Here is a 22,921-nt window from a genome sequence, read left to right as displayed (position 1 = left end):
GGTTGACGGAGAGAATAACAGAGAGAGAATACGATGGATGATGGAAGACTGAGACATTGAGATCGATGGAGGAATAGAGATTGAGACAGGAAAGCGAGAGGGGGGAAGAGACACAGTTGCTGTGAGGACAAAGGGTTTGGGTTTTCAACAATACTTAATAAGAAACGATCTCGTTTTGGGAAAACTCGAGACTGAGAGTCTAAACAAAACAACATCATTTCATTTTAAAAAACAAATGTTAAGATAAAACGACGTCACTTTTTAGTAATAATTCGTTTATTATCCAACAAACCATGTCGTTTTATTAAAGAAATTTACTTTTTCTTAATATATAAGTATGTATAGGTAAGGTCGAATGGATGGGGTAAATCTTGGGCATCATAGGGCCCAACTAGAGCCTTGCCCCCGGCTCCCATTTAAGCATGTTTCTCTTCCACCCATATATATGCATTCACCCACACGCTTTCTCTCTCTCTCTCACCCGCAAGCACACACACTCACTCACACATACACGTCCACAGGCACACACATGCACATCAACACACAATGACACATCCAAATGCACACACACCAACACATGCCACACACACGTGCACACCTCCACACACACACACACCTACAAAATACAAATACAAACACACATACCCACACGTACACACACACCCATACACACAAAAACTCACACGTGCACTCGCACATAAACAAACATGCATGCGCATACACACATGGATACACATACCCAAACACAAACACAAGCCCAAAACACAGATACAAACACAGACACCCACACCTCACACACACACACACACTAAAGATATTCGTAAATCTCTAGTGGGCTTTTCATCTGTATAAATCTAAAAAAATTTAAAAAAATAGTTGGATATTGGACCCGAGTGATACACATGCACATACACACACATAAATGCACACCACACACACATCCATGCACATGCACATGCTCAGACACATAAACGCACCCACTTACGTAGTCACACACACATGCAAGCACATACACACACACACACCATATGCTACAAAGTTGATTGGCCTCCCACGATTGTCATACCTACCCGGCCAAGCTTCGAAACCAATAGCTTAGCTTCTATAACAACCAGTTTCACCACCAAAACACCGCCCAAAATAACTACTTAAATCCAATTGATGTTTTGGTAGAGAGAGAGAGAGAGATACATGGAGTAGGCAGGCAAAGTTCTATAGAGAGAGAGAGAGAAACAGTGAGAGAATATGATAGACGATGGGAGCCTGAGATATTGTGGTCGATTAAGGAATAGAGATTTAGATAGGAAAGAGAAATTGGGGGGGGGGGGGGGAAGAGAGACAATTGTTGGGGGACAAGGGGTTCAAGTTTTCAACAATACCTAATAAAAAATGATCTTGTTTTAGGGAGACTTGAGATGGGACTGTACACAAAACGACATCATTTCATTTTAAAAACACAAATGTTAGGATAAAAAGACATCATTTTTAAGTAATAATTCGTTTATTGTCCAACAAACCATGTCATTTTATTAATGAAATTTACTTTTTCTAAATATATACTCATATAGGCAAGGCCAAGTGGACGGGGTAAATCCTGGGCATCATAAGGCCCAAGTAGAGCTCCGCCCCCAGCTTCCAATTAAGCATTTTTCTCTTTCACTCATATGTGCACTCACACGTGCACCCACACATGCACACACCCGCACTTTTTCACACCTGCAAGCACCCACACTCACTCACACACACTCACACGTCCATTTGTCCACACACGCAGATATCAACACACAATGACACACCTAAAAGCACACACAACCAACACAGGCTGCACACACGGGCGTGCACCTCCACACAAACACATTCACAAAACACAAACACTCGCACACACACACACACAAAAAGCCAAGCACACACTCGCACACACTCAAACATGCATACACATACACACACCCAAACACAAATACACTAACCCACACCACTCACACATACACAAAAACCCACACATGCACTCACACACACACACACACACACACACACACACACACACACACACATGCATGCACATACACACATATACACGTACTCCACATAGACACCCATGAGCATGCACACACAAATGAACCCACTTGAGCACAGACACGCGAACACACCCACTTATGCAGTCACACACACACAGGCATGCAGATACACACACAAGCGTGCATGCAATACACACACATGCACACACATATACAAACCGTATGTTGTAGGGTTGATTGGCTCCCACGACCGCCATACCCACTTATCCAAGCTTCGACACCAATAACTCAGCCTCTATCACAACCCGTTTTACCACCAAAATATTGCCAAAACAATTGCATAAATTCAACTGATATTTTTGGTAGAGAGAGAGAGATAGCAGGAAGGCCGAGGTCAATAGAAAGAGGAAGAGAGAGAGACAGAGAGGGAGACGAGACATTGATGCCATGGGGTGGATTGGACCCCATGGTTGTTCCCACTTGCCTAAGCTTTTACACCAATAGTAAGCCTTTATGAGAGCCAAACCACCTTAAAAACGACTAGTAGAACACTAGTCAAAATACCGCCAAAACAAATGCATAAATCCAACTGATAAAACAAAAGATGTATCCAAAACCATAATCATCAAAAATCAAACTCTAAGAGAGAGAGAGAGAGAGAGAGAGACATACCTGGAGTAGGCAGGCCTAGGTCAATGAGAGAGAGGAACAAAGAGAATACGATAGACGGTGGGAGCCTGAGACATTGAGGTCGATGAAGGAATAAAGATTGAGACATGAGAGAGACAATTGCTAACTAATATGAAACGCTCTTATTTTGGAAAGACTCGAGACTGGGAGTCTACACAAAACGACATCATTTCATTTTTTTTTTTTAATATAAAGAAAAAACAACATCATCTTTACATAATAATCCGTTTATTGTCCCCAAAACCACGTCATTTTATTGAAGAAATATACTTTTTCTTAATATATAAGTATATATATATAGGCAAGGCCGAATGGATGGGGTAAATCATGGGCATCATAGGGCCCAACTAGAGCCCCACCCATGGCTCCCAATTAAGCATATTTCTCTTCCACTCATATGTGCACTCACACGAACACATCCACACGTTTTCTCTCTCTCACACCAACCACACACACTCACTCACACGCGCACTCACACATACACGTCCACATGCACACCAACACACAATGACAACCCAAATGCACACATATCAACACACTGCACATCTCCACACACAAAAAACACAAATACATACAAACATTCACACACACCCACACACACACACACACACAAACCCATAAGCGTGCACACACACACACACACCCAAAAAATAAACACAAACACACTAACCCACACCACACACACACAAACCCACATGCGCACTCACACACACGCATACACAAACATGCATGCGCATACACACACACACATACATGCACACCACACACACATCCATGCGTATGCACACACAAATGCACCCACTTGCGCTCAGACACGCAAACGTACCCACTTATGCAGTCACACACACGCATGCTCGCACATACAAACACATACATGCACGCCCACCCACATACACATTGTATGCTACAGGGTTGATTTGCCCCAGGCCGCACACCCACCCTCCCAAACTTCGACACCAATAGCTCAGCCTCTACGAGAACTCGTTTCACACACACCCAACTTATTCCAACTGATAAACAAAAGACTATCTAAAATCATAATCATAAAAAACCAATCTCTGATAAAGAGCAAGACATAGCAAAGGTAGGCAAGCCGAGGATGACAGAGAAAGGAACAGACAGAAAATATGATAGACGATGGGAGATTGAGATATTGAGGTCGATAGAGGAATAGAGATTGAGACAAGAAAGAGAGATAGTTGCTGTGAGGAAAAGGGGTTCAGGTTTTCAAAATTACCTATAAGAAACGATCTCGTTTTGGGGAGATTAGAGACTGAGAGTCTACACAAAACGACATCGTTTCATTTTAAAAAAAATAAATGTTGAGATAAAACGATGTCATTTTTAGGTTATAATTCGTTTATTGTCCAACAAACCACGTCGCTTTGTAAAAAAACATCTACTTTTTCTTAATATCTAAGCAACCAAGTGGACAGGGTAAATCCTCAGCATTGTAGGGTCCAACTAGAACCCTGCCCCCGGCTCATAGTTAAGCAGCATATTTCTCTTCCATTCATATGCGTTCCAACGAACCACGTCGCTTTATAAAAAACATTTACTTTTTCTTAATATCTAAGTATATATATAGGCAAGGCTGAGTGAATGGGATATATATAGGGTCCAACTAGAACCCCGCCCCCAGCTCATAGTTAAGCATATTTCTTCCATCCATCCATATGCGCACTCACATGTGCACTGACATATGCACACACGCACCCACACACGCTCTCTCTCTCTTTCTCTCTCTCTCACCCGTAAGCACATATACTCACACATGCACACATGCACACCAACACACAATGACACACCCAAACACGCACACACCAACATAGGTCGCACATACGTGCACACACCGTCAAAAAACACAAATACAAACACACACCCACTCGCACACACACCCACACACAGACACACAAACCCACACGAGCACTCACATACACACAAACATGCATGCACATACAATACATGCACACACCCACACACACACCCAAACACAAACACACCCAAAACACACACACACCCACACCACACACATACACACACACAAACCCACACGCACATTCACACACATACACACAAATATGCACGCACATAAACGCACACCACACACACATCCATGCTCATGCACACTCAAATGCACCCACTTATGCACTGACACGCAAACACACCCACTTATGCAGTCACACACACATGCAAGCACATACACACACAAATGTGCCTACAATTCACACACATACATGCATGCAAATACACATACACACCGCATGTCGCAGGGTTGATTGGCCCCTACGACCATCATACCCACCCACCCAAGTTTCGAAACCAAAAGCTATGTTTATGACAACCCATTTCACCACCAAAACATTGCCCAAAATACCGCCAAGACAACTGTTAAATCGAACTAATGTTTTGGCACAGAGAGAGAGAGAGAGAGAGAGAGAGAGAGAGAGAGAGAGAGAGAGACCTAGAGTAGGCAGGCCAAGGTCGACGAAGAGAGGAACAGAGAGAGAATATGATTGAGATTCTCACCTGAGATATTAAGGTCAATGGAGGTGACATGAAAGAGAGAGGGGGGCAAGAGAGACGGTTGTCGTGAGGACGAGGGGTTCAGGCTTTTAATACCTAATAAGAAACGATCTCGTTTTGGGGAGACTCGAGACATGACTCTACACAAAATGACACCATATCACTTTAAAAACACAAATGTTAGGGTAAAGCAACGTCATTTTTGGGTAATAATTCGTTTATTTTCCAACAAACCACGTCGTTTTATTAAAGAAATTTACTTTTTCTTAATAAGTATATAGGCAATGCCAAGTGAACAGGGTAAATCCTGGGGCAGATGCCCAACTAGAGCTCCGCCTCCGACTCACAGTTAAGTATTTTTTTTCTTCCACCCATATATGCACTCACACACACGCACACATCCACACGCGCTCTCTCTCTCTCTCTCTCTCACATGTGCAAGCACACATACTCACACGCGCACTCACACATACATGTCCACATGCACACACACACACTCGCACGCACACACACAAACCCACAAGCGCATTCACACACACAGCCAAACACAAGTACACACCCAAAACACAAACACACACCCAAACCACACACACAAACCCACGTGCATTCTCACACACACACACACAAACATGCATGCACATACACACACACATAAACGCACACCGCACACACATAAATGCACCCACTTACGCAATCACACACACACATGCACGCAAACATATATACAAAACGTGCATGCAATACACATGCATGCGCATGAAAACACACACACACTGTATCTCGCAGGGCTGATTGGCCCACATGGCTGCCATACCCACCCACCGAAATTTCGACACCAATAGCTCAGCATCTATGACAACCCATTTTACCACCAAAACAACCCGTTTCAGCCTCTCTCTCTCTCTCTCTCTCTCTCTCTCTCTCTCTCTCTCTCTCTCTCTCTCTCTCTCACTCACATGTGCAAGCACACATACTCACATGCGCACTCACACATACGTGTCCACATGCACACACACACGTGCACACCTCCACACACACACACACCTATAAAACAAAACCCACAAAACAAAAACAAAAACACACATACCGACTCACACACACACACTTGCACACATACACCCACATCCACACACACACACACACATCCACAAGCGCATTCACACACACAGCCAAACACAAATACACACCCAAAACACAAACACACACCCACACCACACGTGCATTCACACACACACACACACACACACACACATAAACGTACACCACACACACACATAAATGCACACTGCAAACTCATAAATGCACCCACTTACGCAATCACACATACACATGCATGCAAACATATATACGAAACGTGCATGCGCATGCAAACACACACACACACACACACACCGTATCCCGTAGGGTTGGTTGGCCCACATGGCTGCCATACCCACCCGCTGAAGCTTCGACACCAATAGCTCAACTTCTATGATAACCTGTTTCACCACCAAAACAACCCATTTCAGCCTCTCTCTCTCTCTCTCTCTCTCTCTCTCTCTCTCTCTCTCTCTCTCTCTCTCTCTCTCTCTCTCTCACATATGTGCAAGCACACATACTCACACGCGCACTCACACATACATGTCCACATGCACGCACGCACACACACACGTGCACACCCCCACAAAACAAAATCCACAAAATAAAAGCAAAAACACACACTCCGACTCACACACACACTCGCATACACACACACACACACACATCCACACCTGTATTCACACACACAGCCAAACACAAGTACACACCCAAAACACAAACACACACCCACACCACACACACAAACCCACATGTGCATTCTCACACACACACACACACCTAAATATGCATGCACACACACACAAAAACATGCATGCACACACACACATAAATGCCCACCACACACGCATACACACACACACACACACACACACATAAATGCATACCGCACACACATAAATGCACCCACTCAAGCAATCACACACACATGCACACAAACATATATACAAAACGTGCATGCAATACACGTGCATGTGCATGCAAACACACATACACCGTATCTTGCAGCGTTGATTGGCCCACATGGCTGCCATACCCACCCGCCGAAGCTTCGACACCAATAGCTCAGCCTCTATGACAACCTGTTTCACCACCAAAACATACCGTTTCACCACCAAAACATACCGCCAAAACAACTGCTTAAATCCAACTTATGTTTTGGCGCAAAGAGAGGGAGAGAGTTGGATCAAGATGGCCTGTTGAATAGAGAGAGGAAGAGAGAGAGAGACAACGAGGGATGGCCGGGGTCTGGGACATTGATGCCACGGGGCTGATTTTGGCCATTCCCACCTACCCAAAAATCATAATCATCAAAAATCAAGTTTTGGCAAAGAGAGAGACATACCTGGAGTATGCAGGCCAAGGTCGACGGAAAGAGGAACAGAGAGATAATACGACAAGCGGTGGGAGCCTAAGATATTGAGGTTGATAGAGGAATAAAGATTGAGATAGGAAAGAGAGAGGAGGGAAAGAGAGATAGTTGCTGCTAGAATGAGGGTTCTGGTTTTCAATAATACCTAATAAGAAACGATCTCGTTTTGGAGAGACTAGTAGACTGGGGGCTAAACAAAACAAAATCGTTTCATTAAAAAGAAAAACAAATGCAAAGACAAAACGAAGTCACTTTTTTGGTAATTATCAGTTTATTGTCCCTTAAACCATATTGTTTTATTAAAGAAATATACTCTTTCTAAATATACAAGTATATATAGGCAAGGTTGAGCAGATGAAGTAAGTCCTAGGCATGGTAGGGCCCACTAGAGCCCCGCCTCCACTCACACTCAGACACCCACACACTCTGTGAACCTGCACACACACACACACACAATCACTCACAAGTCACAAGTGCACTCATACTCGTCTACATTCACACACGCACACCAACACACAATGACACACTCAAATAATCACACACCAACACTAGCCATACACACTCACGCACTCCTCAACACACACAAAACATAAAAACACACATACAAACCCACATGCGCACTCACACATACACACACAAGCAAGAATGCATAAACACATACACACAAGCGTGTACCCACACACACCAAAAACACAAACACGTTTCGCACACCCACACCACACACACACACTCAAAAATGCATGCACATACACACACGTACACGCAAACCACATAGACACCTATGCGCATGCACACACAATTGCACCCACTTGCGTGCACATACACACAAACACTCCCATTTACACAGTCACACACACACAAATGGACACACATACACGCAACAACATCCATGCAATATACACACATGCACACACACATAAACACACCATATGTTGTAGGGTCACCACCAAAAAACACTGTCCAAAATACTCAAAAAATAACCACTTAAATCCAACTAATAAACTTAAGAAGTATCCAAAAGCATAATTATCCAAAACCAAACTTTGGCACAGAGAGAGAGAGAGAGAGAGAGAGAGAGAGAGAGAGAGAGAGATACCTAGAGAAAGAGGGCCCAAGTCAACAGAGGGAGGAAGAGAGAGACAACGAGGGACGGCGGGGGTCTGAGACATTGATGCCATGGGGTTGATTGGATCCCGTGGCCATCCTTCCCGCCTACCCAAGCTTTGACACCAATATTAAGCCTCTATGACAGCCAAACCACCTTAAAAATAACTAGTAGAACACCGCCCAAAATACTGCCAAAACAAATGCTTAAATCCAACTGATAATCATCCAAAACCAAACTCTAGTAGAGAGAGAGAGAGAGAGACATACCTGGAGTAGGGAGGCCGAGGTTGATGGAGAGAGGAAGAGAGACAAAATACGACAGACGATGGGAGCTGAGCCATTGAGGTAAATGAAGGAATAGAGATCGAGACAAGAAAGAGAGAGCGAGGGGAAAGAGAGATAGTTGCTGCAAGGAGGAGGGGTTCAAGTTTTCAATAATCCTAATAAGAAACGATCTCGTTTTTGAGAGACTCGGTATTAAGAGTCTGCACAAAACATCATCGTTACATTTTAAAAAAAAAAAAAAAACAAATGTTAGGATAAAATGGCATCATTTTTGGGGAGTAATCCATTTTTTATCCCCAAAACCACGCCATTTTATTAAACTATATACATAAGTATATATAGATATAGGTAAGGCTTAGCCGACGAGGTAAATTTTGGTTATGGTAAGGCCCAACTAGAGCCTCACCCCTAGCTCCCAGTTAAGCAAGCATATCCTACTAATAGTGCACACACGTGCACTCACACATGCGCTCTCTCTCTTACACCCGCACGCATACACACTCATTCACATGGTCACACATACACATCCACATGCACACACGCACCAACACAATGACACAACCAAACGGACACACACCAAGACAGACTAATCCACACACACACACACACACACACAACACAACACAAACACAAACACAAACACACACCTAAAACACAAACACAAACAAACACACACACACACACACATGTACATACATACACATGCACGCACACACACACACCACACACGCACCCAAACACAAACACAAATCCACACCCAAAACACAAATACACACACACACCCACATGCGCACTTGCACTCGCACTTGCACTTGCACACACACACACACACACAAACATGCATGTACATACACACCCCATGCGCGCACTCACACACAAACACAAACATGCATGTACATACATACACATGCACACACCCACCACACACACACCCAAACACAAACCCACACCCAAAACACAAACACACACACACCCACACCAAACACATATGCATGAACATACACACGCACACGCACACCACACACACCCATGTGCATGCACATGCAAAAGCACCCACTTACGCAGTCACACACACATGCACGCACATATACACACAAACATGTATGCAATGAATACACATACACGCATGCACACATTTATACACATCGTATGTGGTAGGGTTAATTGGCCCTCACGGCCAACCTTCCCACACAACCAAGCTTCGACATCAATAGCTTAGCCTCTACAACAACCCAAACCAGCACCAAAACACCACCAAAACAATTGCTTAAATCCAACTAAAAAGAAGTATCCAAAATCATAATCATCTAGAACCAAACTCAAGCGGGCGCAGAGAGAGAGAGAGAGAGAGAGAGAGAGAGAGAGAGAGAGAGAGAGAGAGAGAGAGAGAGAGAGAGAGAGAGAGAGAGACGCATGCATCTAGAAGTTTTACATATTCCAAGTAATTAACTATGTAACCTACTTATTATCCTTTTAAGATTTCATGGAAAAAATAAAGTATTATAATTATTTTTGAGGTAATAAAAGTGGATTTTATGTCCAGTGAATAAAGGGTAAAAAATACAGGCTAATTATTTTTAATTAATTAAAAATAGATTTCATTGTCTGAGACATCAAACTAGGCCACGTTTTGTTTTGTGGAAAATTTATGAACTTTCGTGCACCCCTTTGGTTCTAACAAAAACAAAGGTTGTGATTTGTCGGCAAGATGTATTCTATACTATTGACGTAATCAATAAATGTATTCGGGCCCTTTTTCCCCCCACAGAAATGCATAAGCTTTAACAATTCAAGAGATTATTATCAACACAAATATATGCAAAAAAGGACCACTATAGAGGACAACACAAAAATAAGAATACCTAGATTTGGTCTAAAAAAACACAGCAAGATAAATGTCACTAACGCACTTCAATGCAATAGAGAATCAATTAAGTGGGTATCATGATGGTGAGAGTTGCTAATCTTCCGAAGAGTTAGGTTCAATAGGTGAGGACACAAAAATTAACAAAGAAACTCATGCCCTTTTTTGTTCAGCATTCATGATGACATCAAATGAATAACAATCAAAAAAAAAAAGTCGATGATAAAATGACATTGCATTACTGATGCAATCCAATCCTATTGAATTAACCAACATGTACAAAATTTATGAAAAATGTGAAAATTTAGAAATAAAAGAACAAACTAGAAAAAATATTAACACAGAGAGAGGAGGGACGAAGGGAGACGACCGAGGGACGGGGGGGTTGGATATTTGAGTTTGGCAGAACTACAAGAATTTTTACGGCAAGTATTGCGATCAAATAAGAGAGATGAGAAGAAGGAAGAATTATATCAACCTGTGAGCATGTGAAAAAGCAGAAGAACAATCTCTCCCTCTCTCTTCATTATAGAGTTGAGACTCCGGCAGCCAGAAACAAAATTTGTTAAGCAACCTCGCACAAAAAATGAAATTAGCAAATTAGGAATTGTAGTTGACTACAAAAAACCAAAAGAAACTACATCAATGTGGCTCCCTCGAAATTGTTTAGCAAAATTAAGAATCTTCATGTTATATCAGATTTCTCCTATGGAAATCAAAACCCTGATGTCACAAGTCCAGCAAATAGATTTAAAAAAAAAGAGAGAAAAAAAGAAATCGAAAGCAAATCATATCATAAAAGGAAATCCGATTGCAAATTGAATCCAATGATGCGAAAGAAATTAAAACAAAACCAATGTACATTTCATATAAAACCAACAAATCAAAAAGTGAATGAACAGAGATAGATTGAGAACTAAAAAATAAATTTTGAAGTACCTCTTGCTGTTGCAGGAGAACAACTCCAGAGGCCATCTCTTCTTGTTATTGAGAGAAATAGCAAACAACAAGGGCGATAGAAACACTTGGAGACAACTGTTGTGCGTCTCTCCTCCTTCAACGTCTACAATCAGTTGTCGCCAGCTCATCGAACCCAAACATTGCAGTCTCTCTCTCTCTCTCTGATTCTGAGTTTCTGTGTTTCTTTCTCTCTATAGGTACAGGTTTTGCAATTACGGAGGAACATTGTAAAATAAACAATATGAAACGAGTCTTTTTGGAAATTCTAGCCGTTAATATATTTCTCCCTTCTCCGTTTTGAAATTCCTAGCCAATTTTATGTTCGGGGAATTTCTAGCCGTTGCTTGTCAGTCCTTTTATATATTATGAAGAATATGATTTAGGATTAATTTTTGTTTGTGGGGAAAATTCTGACCGTTGGATGGATATCTAATCCAAACGGCCACATATCCTTCTATGCTTTTTATGTTGCGGGATTTTCTAGCCGTTAGTCTCAGGAAATGCCAAAGAAGGAAAGTGAGGCTACTGATTCCTCTGCTTCCGAGACATAGGAGATCAGCCTTCTGCTGATCTTGTAGCTGTACAATGGCAGTGCACCACTACCATTCTGTTTCTGTTTTTCCTTTATGTTGATGCCCACTACACTGCTCCACCACGCCTGTACATTGCAGTAGAATAGGACACGTTGTAGGTAGAATATTCTTTATTCTTGTCTGCTGTGATACCAGCCTTATATGTATATATAGCACTGTACGCCCTTAGAGAAAATAAATGAGAATCAGAATTCATCTCTCAGTTTTTCCTTTCTTCTTAGCTCATGTTCATCTTCACTTTTCACTCTTCAAATTCTAACAGTTAGCTCAACCTATTGCAATTCGATTTCCTGATTTTCATTTTTAATTCACACACACACACACAGATATAAACCTGTAATAATGTGTTGCACCATGGCTATTACCTTCAAAGCAAACATAGGGCTATCCTCACAAGATATGGAGCCCCGTAGCAGACAAAGGTAAATTAGCTTATATTAGGGGTTTGCTGACGAAAATGAGGCGTTTACAGGCGTTTGATAAAATGGCATGGTAATGGTGCAGGCAAGGCAGTCCTCAACATGTACAGCTATATGCTTGGACAGGGGAAGAAAGCTCTCTCCAAATCCAAGGAAGAGTAGAATGGCAGCAGAGTTCTTTAATTTTATTCTCATTGTTTTTTCTGAAATTTTTGGATCAGAATATAGCTATTCAATTTAGAAAAATGCTATCCATTAGTCTTCTACTCATCATCTTCCTGATTTTAAAAAGCCTATAAATATCACTTTCTTCCATTAATACTTCTGCATTAATGAAGAATTTTCTACTTTTTTTTTTGGTAAGTAAATGAACTTAATAAAAATATGTTATGTAAATGTAAGTACTTATATATGTATGAAGTATATTAAATATAAAAGGGACAATATGTAGTACAAGTTGTGATATTGTGTTAGTATAATTTCGATAAAATGATAAATTTGTGTGTATTGCAAAATGAACCGATATGATAATATTCTTTTAGAAAGTTTCTTAATTTAATAAAAGATCAGTAATGTTACCCTTTAGAATTTTTTGTATTGTAAAAACAATGCATAATCATTTCATCATTACCCTTTATGTATTATATATGGATGGAATAGTGAGAATAATGGGTGCATTCAATATAACTTTAGCTTTTTTAATATTTTGAGTTGCAGGAACAAAGCATAAAATGAACCGGGATTTTTAGGTTTTTTTTTTTTAATCATATAATAAATTTATAAGAATTCTTTCAAGCATATAAAAGGCGGCCTGTGCATTTGGAACCAGTTAGGAGTGGCAATTCGTATTCGTAATTGGTATACGTGTAGTGTCAAGTTATAAGTATTAAATTATAGGAATCAACCCGAATACGGCTCATTTAATTAAACGAGCCAAATTCTAAAATCCTAACATGGCCTTTGTAAGTAAAATTTAATAATTCATTTCTTTTAGGTTAACCTGGAGACAACCCATATGTTGTTTAATCTACGTAACTTGTTTCATATAAATGAATTTAATTGACCCATATATTTATTTTTAACCCAATTAGTCTAATTTCATATATAACACTAGAAAAACTATATAAATCAATATTCAAACCAATAATATATAAGAAAATTAATATTTCATAAAATAAAAGTGCATATTAACAAAAAAAAAATTAATAGTTTAACATATCAAGTAGTCGAATACTTATATTAATATTACATCCCAATAATAAAACAACACATATAAAACTAAACACTTATAAATTTTGAAAATATAATTTATTCATGTTATATGGGTTGATTGTCGATTGACCCGTAATTAATGCGTTTATTAATAGCGTCTTATTAGATCAACTTATTTTAATCCAAATCCATTTATAAAACTTCAATCACTTATTTTATATTGTATTTGTATCAAACTCACCGATTGTGTTGTATATTATCACCCTTGATTTGGGGCATGTTTGTTTCCCTGGGCAAACAAATGAAAATGCCGTTGGAATAAATGGATGTGATCCTTGTGCTGGGGTCCAGCACAAAAACCAGAAGGGCCTTGTCCCAGTTCAGCCCATCTTGGCCCACGATCAGGTCGATTCCCTATCCAATTCCGAGTTCGCCGACTGGCTTGCACACGAACACTAGCTCTCTCTCCTCTTCAATGGCGTCGTCGCTCACGTCGTTCTCCTCGGTCTTTGGCCACCCTCACTGCGGTCTCCGCCTCAATAAGCTCCACAGTCGATGCCGCTTAGGCCTCAGGGTTCTACCCCCACCGAAGCCCCAGGCTTCCATTTCCCGCTGCTTCTGCCACCGCACGTCACGGCCGCTTAGGCAGACCTTTCCTCTCGCACCCTCCTCCAGAAGCTTCTCGCAATCACATATCTCTGCTCATGAGGGCCCAAGCCTCCGCCACTTCATTGCTCAAGCTGCTCTCACTGCTTCCTCCGAAGCTCGACCCGAGTTAGTTATCCCAAACACACGTATTATTGCTGAGCATTTCATATATATATATATTTGAATGTATTGAGCTTTTTTTGGCATTATTAGGACTATTAATTCTAGTTCTTGTAATTGGAATTTGATTGTATTGTTACGAATTTCGTTTTGCGAAGCATTTATTCAGTGGCTGCTTTGCTTTCATGTCAATTTTTTAAATGAAGTCCCGACCCTAAGGTGCAAAGTATGTTAGAATTACCACCTGAGTGAATAAATGAACAAACAGAGAGAGAGAGAGAGAGAGAGAGAGAGAGCAAAGCAGTGCTTCGTGCACATAATATGGCCAACAATTACAGTGCTTGTACCTTTGCTGTCTGCTATGGTTATTGATTATTTATTTGCACATAGTGTGTTTCTTTGGAGCGGCTTTCTGCATCATCCATATGGACTTCTTAGGGACATTAGCGTGCAGAGCTTCTAATGTTCTTTCTCCACGATTGCAAATTATGCAAACTTATATCTCATACCTCTATGTTTTCTTCTTTACTTAATGTGTCTAGCCAATTACCTGCGTCAGAAGTTACTTCAAGAGGGCGTATCTATCATGAGACTTACGGATGTCAGATGAATATCAATGATATGGAAGTTGTCTTATCTATCATGAAGAAGGCTGGATATAGTGAAGTGGTGGGTGTTCCTGAGAGCGCAGAGATTATTTTTATTAACACTTGTGCTATTAGGGACAATGCAGAACAAAGGGTGTGGCAGAGGCTTAACTACTTTTGGTTTCTTAAGAGACACTGGAAGAGCAATGTCGCTATTGGAAGGTCGAGTTCCATGCGCCCTCCAAAGGTAGTGGTTTTGGGATGTATGGCTGAGAGGTTAAAGGACAAGATACTTGATGCAGACAAGATGGTCGATGTGGTCTGTGGACCAGATGCTTACAGAGACTTGCCAAGATTGTTAGAAGAGGTAGACTATGGTCAGAAGGGGATCAACACTCTTCTTTCACTTGAGGAGACCTATGCAGATATTAGTCCAGTTCGAATCTCAAACAATTCAGTTACGGCTTTTGTTTCAGTGATGAGAGGTTGCAATAATATGTGCTCCTTTTGCATTGTTCCTTTTACAAGAGGCAGGGAGCGGTCGCGTCCAGTGGACTCAATAGTGAGGGAGGTGGGGGAGCTTTGGAACGTAGGAGTTAAAGAGGTAACACTTCTTGGCCAGAATGTAAACAGCTATAATGATGCATCTATTGATGAAAATGAAGTTGAACCCGGGACTAATTGGAGACTTAGTGAAGGATTTTCCAGCATGTCCAAGGTCAGAAAAATGGGTCTACGTTTTTCTGATCTTTTGGATCGACTATCCTCAGAATTCCCTGAAATCCGGTTCCGATTCACATCCCCACATCCTAAAGATTTCCCTGATGACTTACTCTATTTAATGCGAGACAGACCTAATATTTGCAAATGTATCCATTTACCTGCACAAACTGGGAATAGCAATGTCCTTGAAAGGATGCGTCGGGGATATACGCGAGATGCATACTTAGATCTTGTGCAAAAGATACGGAGAATTGTTCCAGAAGTGGGAATTACTAGTGATTTCATATGTGGTAAGTCTTGTTAGATTCTATTTTACATGTGAAAATCACTTTGATGAACTTGTTTACAAAGAGTGTCAGTAAGTATATGCTTTCAAGGAAATAACACTTTACCATCTCAAACTCGTATTTCTTTTGCAATCTGGTGATTAAACTACCGAAGTTGTCACATAGCATGCTAATTTGAAACATAAGTTACAATTTACCTGTTATTAAAATCTGACAATTAAGATGGGCAGAAAAGGGAAATGCCTGATCCACCAAAAAAAAAAATAGCACAAACTACCTTACAAGCTTAGGTGGCTTGATGTGATAGATTACATTATAAAACTTTATTTTATTATAAAGTAGATTTGACATTCTACATCAAGCCACGTGACTTTGTGGATAGTTTTTTGTAATTCTCTTTATAGAGTTAGCACTTTTCAGGCAGAAAATAGGTGCCATGACACCATCTTGACTGTTAAATCTTAAAGGAGGGGGCTGTAAAACTATATTTCTTCTTAGTGAAGTCAAAGTTTACCATCTCAAACTATCATTTCTTTTGCAATATGAATATTAAACTATCAAAGTTGTCATTTAGCTTCCTCATTTGAAACATTAGTTACAATTTACGCTTCAATAAGATCTGACTCTTAAGATGGACAGAAAATAGGTAACATGACATAATCTAGAAATTTGAATCTTAAAGAAATGGCACATTGTAAAAAGAGTGGTAGTTTGGGAGAGTAAAGTAATAACTGAGTAAATAAGTGATCATGTTGCAAAAAGAGTTGTAGGATAGAATGGTAAAGTATAATTTCCTTTTTGTAGATGTGATTAAGGTTTCAAATTTTACACCTAAAATACCTTGGACAGACCACATTGTGTGCCCGTCCAGTTATTTAGGAATAAAATAAAATAGATGAAGTGATCTCTCCCATGTTGGAATTGAAGCTTGTTCTGGTGACTTTGTATTTATCTTTATTGCAAAGCAGTGAAAGAGGTCGGATCACCAATCACGTGACAAGTTGCTATTTTGTTTAATGCTTCCATAGTTAATCTATTGAACATCAACCAACAATTGCAAATACAGTAATATTCTCATTTTACTGATTGAATGTGATTTTGCTGTTTTTTGTGCTTGAGTAATTGCATGATACCTCTAAATATAATTATAAAAAGATATCCAGTTACATTAGATGGTCCGTTGACATTCCACAGCCAGAAATTAGAACCCACAATTATTTGCTAACTTTCACTTTGTGAACAGTTAGACACATACTTAACTGTTCTCATGATGAGTTTATTCCTTTCTGCAGGTTTCTGTGGGGAAACAGAAGAGGAACATGCGGACACTCTAAGCCTTATTAAGGCTGTTGGTTATGATATGGCATACATGTTTGCATATAGTATGAGGGAGAAAACCCATGCCCATAGGAATTACATTGATGATGTTCCTGAGAAAGTCAAGCAGAGGCGACTGGCTGAACTGATCGAGGCTTTCCGTGAGAGCACAGGTCAGTGTTATGAGTCCCAGATCGGAACAGTCCAACTAGTGCTGGTTGAAGGACCCAATAAGAGAGCTCCAGATACAGAGCTTATTGGCAAGAGTGATAGAGGTCATAGAGTTTCATTTGTTAATCGATCAGTACCATCATGTTCGGATGGTACTGTTAACGAGAGACGAAACCCAGTAGTCGGAGATTATGTGGAAGTTCATATCTTGAAGTCAACACGAGCGTCACTCTTTGGGGAGGCACTGGCTGTAACCAAATTGAGTTCATTCTACGACAATGTGGCTGAAGAAGCTGTTGCTTGTGAAAGCCGCAGTTGACAATTCCCTGGATCTTCTTTTGGATGTGCAATTCTGTCTTCCCTTGAAAGAAATTTTCAAGATTATTCTTTCCAACTTTAACAGTGAAGAGGATGAACATCTTTTTTAATAATTTTCATGTCTAGTTACCGGTCAATAGCGCTGTGATGGACAGCATGTGTAGATTGACAATTGCAATCTGCACTCCATAAAACTTCTTTTTGCTCTTAGGCATTCGGTTTTTTTATCTTTTCAATGTAATTGTTTATACAGGGAACTATTATTGTAATCTGAGATCAAAGAACTGAAGAAGCAACCTAAGAAATTTCACGGTTGTTTAATATGCAAGTGTGCGTATGTTGTACTATAAATACGAACATGTCAAGATGCTAATACAAGATACCTGGGGAGGGTAGACGTTACCCATTGCCGACCTGGGCCTTCCAGTTCTAGCTATTCAACTATATTTTAAAGGAAAATTCTTCTTATCATCTTCACACTTCACACACTATACTTATTATATTTTATTTTTTATTTTTTTATAATAAATATGAAGTGTGTAGATGATAAATAGAATAATTCAATTAGTTTAATAAGAATAAAATTAAATTAAAAATTAAAAAAATAAAAAATAATATTTTAATATATCAAATGTGTAATGTGGGATATTGTGTAACATTCCTCTATTTCAAATCTGCCTCATCACGGATTTCAGGGATTTAGAGGATGAAGACGTCCACATCTCTTTCGACAACATCATGGTAGTCGACTATAGTGTTCATTCCCCAAATTACTTTTGAAGAGTTTACCAATTGGACTATGAAATCGCTTCTTAGCAGTCACCTTGGCCATACTCGTTCGTTTTCATAACACATCTCATCTCATGTTATCTCAAATAATTATTATAATTTTTTTAAATTTTTGTACAAAATAAAATAAAAAATTTTAATTTTTTTAAATTTTAAAATAAAAATAATATTAAAAAGATATATGCTAATAATATTTTATTTTATTTTTAACTTTTATCTTAATTTATCTCATCTCATCTCATCTGTAAAAACAAACGAGATTGATCTTCTAATTTATTAGACTCGTGCCTTTTTTTTTTTTTTATATTGTTGCACTTCTGTAATGAAATTTTTGTTGAAGCCTCCCCCCTTCCACTTAAATTTTTGTGCTTAATTTAATGAAGGAATTTTTAAGTAGCCCCTTTAAAGTTGTCACTCAAAATTGCCAGTGTAATTTTTTTTTTTTTTTTCTCATTTTTTACGCTCAAAGTACCCCTCTAGTGTATTTGTATATATTTTTTTAGATAATGCTACATCTACAGACACATGGTACCGACCCTTTGTCCCGATAGTGTTAAAAAAAAAATTAAATCCTTTGTTTTAGTATTTTCTTTTAAAAAAATAAATAAGTACACACAAATGCTTTACGACATTTAAAAAAAAAAAAAATGATCGGTACACTGTCAGTGGGAATATCAATTTCTTTTTTCTTTTTTATTTTCTTTTATTTTTTTTATTTTTTTTTTGTTTTGCTATTAATATTTAGAAAAAGGACAAAATACACAAAAGCCATTAAATGAATCGGTGGTAATTTTGAATGGTAACTTTGAGGCCCAAGTAACAGCACCCTTTCAATAAAATCTTGCTTTAGAGGGGAAAAAAGTACGCGGATAGGGAGTTGGGGAAGACAGCATATAGAGTTGTTAAATCATCACTTATTTTAAAAATTTTAGCTAATGAAAATAGATAGATTTTATTATTCATTTTAAATCTTAACACTCTCACGTGTGTGCCAAACTTTTCCTCGATGGATGGCCAAACACGTGAAATATTTAAATAAATAGGATAGAGTGTAAGGTAAGAATTTAAACTTAAGACCTATGCTATGATACCATGTGAAATTATCACTTATCTCAAAAGCTCAAACTGATGGAAAGAGATAGATTTTATTATTTATTCTATATTTTAAGAAGAGTTGCCCAATGCCTATGCCAAAGTATAAACTCCAAGGAGTCCAATTCTCCAATTGAAAAATGTGCATAACAGACCACTACATATGTTAAGAAGGCTAAATACTGAGAAATCGAGCACAGGCTCCCCTATATAACAGATAGGAGAGAACAACATAAGAGCTGAAAGAAACTAATTTGACAAATGCAGTCGAGAATGGGTAAAAAGCTAGAAAGCAAGAAACATCATCTGCATTTGAGGTCCAGCGGATGAATGTTAAGCCATGGATCTTTTCTTCTCTTCCTCCTGCTGCTGCAGTTCTGCCAGTCTTTGAGCCCATGCTCTTTCCCTTGCCACGGCAGCCATTTTACGCTCTACCCTCTTTATAATCTTCTTCCTATTAGCCTCTTGCAACTGAGCCTTTCGTTTCTTTTTTTCTGACTGCACATGCCCAAATTCCAGATGGCATTCAAGAAAAAAAAATCAACTATACAAAGAAGTAATTTACATCTAATGTTAGCACACAAAAAATGTACATACTAGAGACTTCTGCAATTGGACCAGGGGAAAAAATGTCAAAGTATCAAAAAACTTTGTCCCTCCAAAGTAAAGAGTATATATCCATCTCATAGCAGGGATGTCTCCAGCAAATTATAGGTCCAACAGCGACTGCTGGTATAATGTAAGTTTTACCTGACAGAAAAACCCGTTATAAGGGACCATTAAAAACCACCTTTGGACTTCCCAAATTATTTTATATTTTCATTGGCACCGGGTGTCCAAGAATAAAGTCCCGACTAATCCCAGGGTGCACAGGCCTCGGCAAGGAGTTTTCCGAAAGTGTACCTTGAGTAATTCAAGGGGATATTCTTCTCGTCTGATGGCCTATAGAAATTGTTTGAACCTACCAGGATTCAAACCTTAGACCTAGAGGGAGTATACCACCAAAACCAAGACCCTTACCACTTGAGCCAACCCCTAAGGATTCCTAAATTATTTCATCTTTCCCAAATGAGTTAATATTTTCAAAAGTCAACACCAATAAAGAACACTTACTAAAAGACATTTACAGAACAAGAAATCTGATACCTTTCATTTTCTTTTTTGATAAATAAATCTGATATGTTTCATTATGCATATTTATATCATGATAAAGGGTCTGAATGGGTGGGCATTACCATTACGGAATACTTATCAGCACACTATTACAGGAAAATAAATTGAGTTAACTGAGAGAAGCTAAGCATTCATGGAGTCAAAAAGTCCACATTTATCATATATTTCAAACATTCATACTCCCCATGATATATGTTAAATTGATTCCGTGATGGGACACAGTCCCCATATTACAAATACTGGTAAAAATGTTGAGTTAAGCAAGAGAAGTCAAGCATGCACACATCTATTGCATCAACATGATTGGCAAGAGCATGACTGATGAATTGAAAATCCAAAACGATTACTGGAGCATTCATAGTTCTGTAATGTTTGCTAATCCTGATCAGTGAATCTTCATTTCAAGCTTCGGTTGCGTTACTGCTTAATGATTATGGGGGAATTATATCGATAATATAGTACGTTAGAGTACAAGAATTTCCATTTGTCTTCTCCAATCAAATCAATTATTTGCTTTAGTTAAAACCGAACCTATCCAAGGTATAGATTTCCAGAGTTAAATCAAACCCAATTGAACAACGAGCAAAAACAAAAAAGACGAGAAATTCCCATAGTATTTAGAAGGAACCAAATCTTCATTCAGGATTTTCGCAAAATACGCACCAGTATAAACGCGCGGTGCTGCTTTATGCGTTTTTTCTCGTTCCTTCGTTTTACACTGCCTTCGTTGGGACTACTCGGAGGTATCCGCTCGCCTGGTGTGTACTGAACCCAAGCATACGGACCTGCATTCTTCAACTAATTATAAGCCATTCAGGCTGTCAATTCTGAATAATCATATCCACCAAATGCAACTAAATAGCGAAACTCATTTTCCAAAAACTCTAATCTCACAAAACCGGAAGTTCGTGAAAACGCACGCTTTGCCGAGTTTGGTTGCCGAGAAAGATGCGAAGAAAAAAAAAACTGTAAAAGAAGAGCTAGTGTTGGAGAGATAACGAGGAACCTGGAGGTTTCAAGCTGGCTCTTTTGCGACGAGACCTATCGCTGGGCCGTCTCTTTGGAAACCTAGCATCCGTCAAGCTGTGAAAATGGGTCGAGATCGGAAACCACGGGACTAGGCGGTGAAGGGGGCCAAGGCAAACGGACTCGGGGGATGTGAAAGTGGCAGGAAACGGGGTCGTAGTGACGCGAGTGGAGGTACGACATATCAGAGTTCTCGATAGCGGTCGAATTAGGGTCCTCAAAGATCCAAATCCCATCTCTCCCTTCCTTTGTTCCGGTTCTAATGGCGGCGGAAGTAGCCCTACTTCAACCGAGTAGTACCTCGAAGAAGATGGGCGGAATTCTCTCCTGAGTCAAGGCAGTTTGGGCCCTCATAATTGGGCTTACATTGAAAGCCCAAAACAGATAATGTTTGAACTGTTCTTATGCTCTTGGGCTCACCTGCCAAATCACAAGTGCTCAAATAATGTGCAACCAAAGCAAAAGCCCAAAATTATGGGCTAGCGACACTTCAATTTAGTCAATTCATTACTATAAAAAAAAGGAACGATAAATCTAATAATTTATACAA

The 22,921-nt window shown here is 39.5% G+C and overlaps 2 protein-coding genes across 2 annotated transcripts; one reads left to right on the top strand and one right to left on the bottom strand.

Annotated features, from left to right (window-relative positions):
• The first annotated feature begins 14,427 nt into the window (after positions 1-14,427).
• On the top strand, positions 14,428-18,619 carry LOC122319271 (CDK5RAP1-like protein). Its single transcript, XM_043137262.1, has 3 exons — positions 14,428-14,894; positions 15,431-16,488; positions 17,778-18,619. The coding sequence occupies exons 1-3, from the start codon at positions 14,443-14,445 to the stop codon at positions 18,290-18,292; spliced, it is 2,025 nt and encodes a 674-aa protein (XP_042993196.1). The 5' UTR covers positions 14,428-14,442; the 3' UTR covers positions 18,293-18,619.
• Positions 18,620-20,206: 1,587 nt separating this feature from the next.
• On the bottom strand, positions 20,207-22,677 carry LOC122317785. Its single transcript, XM_043134787.1, has 3 exons — positions 22,352-22,677; positions 22,009-22,130; positions 20,207-20,670 (listed from the first exon to the last, which is right to left on the bottom strand). The coding sequence occupies exons 1-3, from the start codon at positions 22,605-22,607 to the stop codon at positions 20,506-20,508; spliced, it is 543 nt and encodes a 180-aa protein (XP_042990721.1). The 5' UTR covers positions 22,608-22,677; the 3' UTR covers positions 20,207-20,505.
• Positions 22,678-22,921: the final 244 nt, after the last annotated feature.

This window comes from Carya illinoinensis, chromosome 8 (assembly GCF_018687715.1).
Source record: "Carya illinoinensis cultivar Pawnee chromosome 8, C.illinoinensisPawnee_v1, whole genome shotgun sequence".
Taxonomy (NCBI): domain Eukaryota; kingdom Viridiplantae; phylum Streptophyta; class Magnoliopsida; order Fagales; family Juglandaceae; genus Carya; species Carya illinoinensis.
The sequence above is the reverse complement of the archived record's forward strand: the minus strand, read 5'-3'. Positions and strand labels throughout refer to the sequence as shown.

Coding starts and splice junctions, on each gene's coding strand:
- LOC122319271 (XM_043137262.1), top strand. CDS start 14,443: ATGGATGTGATCCTTGTGCTGGGGTCCAGCACAAAAACCAGAAGGGCC. Junction 14,895..15,430: donor TCCTCCGAAGCTCGACCCGA/GTTAGTTATCCC, acceptor TAATGTGTCTAG/CCAATTACCTGCGTCAGAAG. Junction 16,489..17,777: donor TACTAGTGATTTCATATGTG/GTAAGTCTTGTT, acceptor TCCTTTCTGCAG/GTTTCTGTGGGGAAACAGAA.
- LOC122317785 (XM_043134787.1), bottom strand. CDS start 22,607: ATGGGATTTGGATCTTTGAGGACCCTAATTCGACCGCTATCGAGAACT. Junction 22,131..22,351: donor AGCCAGCTTGAAACCTCCAG/GTTCCTCGTTAT, acceptor TGAAGAATGCAG/GTCCGTATGCTTGGGTTCAG. Junction 20,671..22,008: donor AGCACCGCGCGTTTATACTG/GTGCGTATTTTG, acceptor GGGCATGTGCAG/TCAGAAAAAAAGAAACGAAA.